This window comes from Drosophila tropicalis, unplaced genomic scaffold, assembly GCF_018151085.1.
Source record: "Drosophila tropicalis isolate 14030-0801.00 unplaced genomic scaffold, ASM1815108v1 contig_878, whole genome shotgun sequence".
NCBI lineage: Eukaryota > Metazoa > Arthropoda > Insecta > Diptera > Drosophilidae > Drosophila > Drosophila tropicalis.
In genome coordinates this window covers 2,937,819-2,941,889 of record NW_027173374.1, presented here as the reverse complement: position 1 = coordinate 2,941,889, position 4,071 = coordinate 2,937,819, and the positions used below count along the sequence as shown (strand labels likewise).

At 38.3% G+C, this 4,071-nt stretch overlaps 1 protein-coding gene across 1 annotated transcript; it reads right to left on the bottom strand.

Moving 5' to 3' along the window:
- Nucleotides 1-1,789: 1,789 nt before the first annotated feature.
- LOC137585368 (probable palmitoyltransferase ZDHHC24) lies at nt 1,790-2,845 on the bottom strand. Its single transcript, XM_068301118.1, has one exon. The coding sequence runs from the start codon at nt 2,741-2,743 to the stop codon at nt 1,868-1,870; it is 876 nt and encodes a 291-aa protein (XP_068157219.1). The 5' UTR covers nt 2,744-2,845; the 3' UTR covers nt 1,790-1,867.
- Between the last annotated feature and the right edge of the window lie 1,226 nt (nt 2,846-4,071).

Genomic DNA, 4,071 nt, shown 5'->3' with positions numbered 1-4,071 from the left:
TTTGTTGGCTGCTTAGTTGCTCACTTTACCATGCCATTTGTCCATCAGCCGCAGCGGCAGCATCCTTGGCAGCGATACCACATCAGCGGCAGCAAAGTCGACGTAGGCAGAGCCAAAGCAGCAGCAGCAGCGGCAGTAGCAGAGCAGGAGGTGGTAGATACAGGAACAGGAACGCTTTAGCCGATTGCTTTTGTTTGCTTGCCAAAAATGAAGATGAACATCAAGAACGGAGATGGTGAACGAGTCCAGCGTCTGCTCAATTGACTTTATATATGAAATAGTTGACAATTGTTATTGTAATCAAGTTAAAGTAGAGACACCCTGTAAGAGTCTTTGTACAGTTTGACTAATTTGGCGCCATTTTTGCAAGGAGCTGTTATGCATTATTTTGTGCTGTGCATTTTTGCCCCATTATGATTACAATGACCCTCATGATCCCGGCCAGCATTCGAGTCTTGGCCTGTGTTTACCCTGTCCCTTTTGTTAACAAATGCTTAACGGTGAAACCAAAAAGCGGCCAACCAACAGACCAACCAGTTAGAACCAGCCTCATGGCAAATGCTAGCTATCTGAGTCCTTGTCTAGCAACCCGCAGTTTACGATTCCTCTGACTCATTACCTCTGCCCTTTTGTCGCTTAGAATGCCCAATGTCTGATGTGCAAACGCTTTTTCTCTTTGCAGTCGGACATTCAAATGTATACACATTTTGTGTATACAAAGCAGATGCTCTTTTGCCCTTTCCCCCTTATTGTGGTGCTTACCTGCCCCTAGTCTACATAGAGGACAATGCGGCGTATGATTATTTGACTGGGGTGTTTTTTTTCTTTTTCTTGGATCTATTCACGCTTTTTTCGTTTGTGGTTTATTCTTTGTTCAGTTTGTTTTAAGCCAACTTTAAAATTGAAGAGAAATGTTGAAACGTGTCGCCAACCAACCAACCAACCGACGGAAGTTGCTCAATTGACTGCGCGCTGCAATCACAGAATCTAAAATCAACGTTCTGCAACGTTTTCAGTGTTTTTTTTTTTTTTGTCTTTTATTTTTTGAAGGACACCGTTTTGATACTCAATGTCCATCTATAGGGCCTTCCGATTGGCCAAAAAGTGTTGACATGGCCATTTCTCCATGGACTTCCTGCCCAGTGGATTGGGTTTTACAGTTTTTGATTAATGGTCATCGCTTCAAGTCCGGCGGCGACTTTTTTATTTGGCAATTATGTTGTTTAGACTTTTGTACAGATTTCGCACCTCAAACATTTTTCATCTCCACCTCTTCTTAGGACGAGAACCATGTCCAGAATCATCATCATCATCTATGTTTTTGATGCCTCCGGATTTCGCCCACTTTTTGGATTTTGATTTCATGTTTCGAGGCTTGTCAGTGACATGCGCCGTCATTAATTCTTCTTCTCATCCACTTCTATACTGAGATGATTCCATTTTTCAAACTGTCTTTTTTTTCCCAGATTTAGAGATTTTTTCACTTTGACATTTGACAAGTGTTTCCGTTCGACAAAAGGTGTCTAAAAGCATAGCACATCTTGGTTAAATTGATCTAGCAAAGGCCAAAGATGCGAAATGAAATTTTATGTAAAATCAGATGCCTTTTCGGTAAAGTAAATTTGCAATTCCAAAAAGATAAAACGTTAACGCGTGGCACACGTTTCGACCCTTTACCATGCCTCAGAACTATCGCAGCGATATCTACTTTTCATCCCCGTAATGGTAATTAGCACATTCAATGCGAACTCGAATTGTTGATTAAATGAAGCGTAAAACTCTATTTTTGGCCAATGATGGGAACATTTGTATTTAGATGTACATACATGTAACTAGAACAAAGAAGAAATGGTTCATGTGAACGACATTAAAGGTGATGCTTGGTCAGCTGCCATTTAGTACCATCATGGGGCAGGGGGCTATCCAACAAGGGCGATAATAATACCCAAAACTTGCGTCTACCCATAATCAATTCCACATTCTTTTTAAAACCCTGGTCATAGGTGCAATCCTTGAAACGATGGCATGAGCTATTCCGTGAAAGTATAATCAGTTGATATACCAATTGTGCAATGACCAGTGCGGTTAAAATGAAATTTAATTTGATTATGCAGGAACTAACTATATGCCATAAATGTTCATCCACAATTTCTTGCCTAATTAGGCCCCAGATGCTAAATAATATAAGTGAGTCGGCAAAAAACAATGATTTCGCGTAATACGACTCAATTGTATTGAAGACCAAACAAAGACCACAGCCCACACTCATATGGAACAGCATGCAAATGAAATACCGATGATTATTATGTCCAATGCAATTGGCTGCAAATGTGCAATGATGATCCCGTTTTAGTGTACACCGTTTGCAGGCTTGGCAATGCCAGGAACGAGGTGGCACCATCATTTGACATTTGGTGCATAAATGCCAAAAACTGGCTTCAGTTGGCGGAGGATGCTGCCGATAGTTGGGCAAACTCTTCATTGAGTTATCCGTTAACCAGCACATCAGAAAGTTACCAATTATATTGTGCAAGATATACATGCTCAACGAACAATAGAATGTGTATGACCAACTTTTTGTTTCACACAATATTGGTAAAATGAACCACACTTCGTATATGAAAAAGAAAAGAGACATGGCCATCAGCAAGGTGAATGAGATAACGTGCAAAATGTTGATAATCCTATCGCCATGACTTTTCATAAGACGAAAACGATAATCGAATATGCGAAATAGACACATGTTGTCTTTTTTTGAAAGAGTTACTTGCAATTTATTTTGAAAAAACAAAAACTGAGAAAATTTATTTAACTTTAATGACAGAAAAAGCCAAATTTAATGCCCACAAACATTTTCTAGAGATATGCGGCCAATAGGCAAAAGGCACGATAATTCCAATCTTTCTGAGCATGCACGCTGTAAAGGAATTAGTATAAATGGTAAAGAAGAGTATTATAAGAATCAACAAGGGCCGATATCCACTGCACGACAGACATTTGAAGCATAGAACGGGGAAAAATCTAAATTTGAGTAATTTGTTTTCCATTAATTTTTGTTTTTTTTTTTTGTTCTAAATGACATAATCGCATCAGGCAATGAGTTGAGTTAATATTTTTTTTTTTTTTTGCTATCAGGGTGGATTGTTGGCGGAGGTTTGGAATAAAATTCAATTTTCTTTTTTGTTTTAAGCGGCTTAAAAATAAATTGCTTGACTAATTGTATATATGTGAGTTGATGTAATAAAGCTTAGGATTTCTCTTCTTTCCGTTTGTGGTTTTCGTCTTTACCAAGTGTGTATGAGTACTTAAGGGGTCGACTTTGAATCCGAAGGCAATATATTTTTATATATTTTCAAATGCAACTCAAATAAATCTTGCTTTAACTGAAGGAAAATGCTTCAACTTTTATTTTAAAAATTTTGATGGGAATTTAAAATGTTACTGTATATTTTTGAATAATGGTTATAATAATATGGCATATGCATGTTATTCCAATGTTTTTCATTGCCTTTTTTTGTGTTGTCATCTAAGCAAAAATATAAATTATACAAACAGCTGTTGTGCCAATCCTCCCTTCCCACAGCCACTAGCCCCATTTGGCCAGTCAGTCATTCAGTGAGTCAGTGAGTCAGTCAGCCAGGTTAGACCGCAAACGTCAGGAGTCTAGAGCAAGAGAGACCAACAAATGTTGTCTATTTCGCATAAATTTTTATGAATTATTAATATGAACTAAGCATTTGAAATGCGCAGCTTTTGGCGAGATGAGGAATGAAAACGTACGGAATTGCGGTTTTCCATTTGAGTTTGCGGTGAGCTCAGGTGGAAGTGAAGGGAGTGAGAGGATTGTGTTGTATTTGCTTTTCGTTTGCATAAAACATATCTATGTGTAGAGTATGTATATATATATACCTGTTTGTATACAAAAGACTGAGAGATAATGTGTTTGCTTACTTTGCCACACACCGGATGTAAACAAACAGCCATTTTACTTGCCTGTCTTACCATTTCCTGACTTTCGCATCCCATACTCTTACTTATATACTTTGACTTCAGTCTTGCAGCTGTCAATGT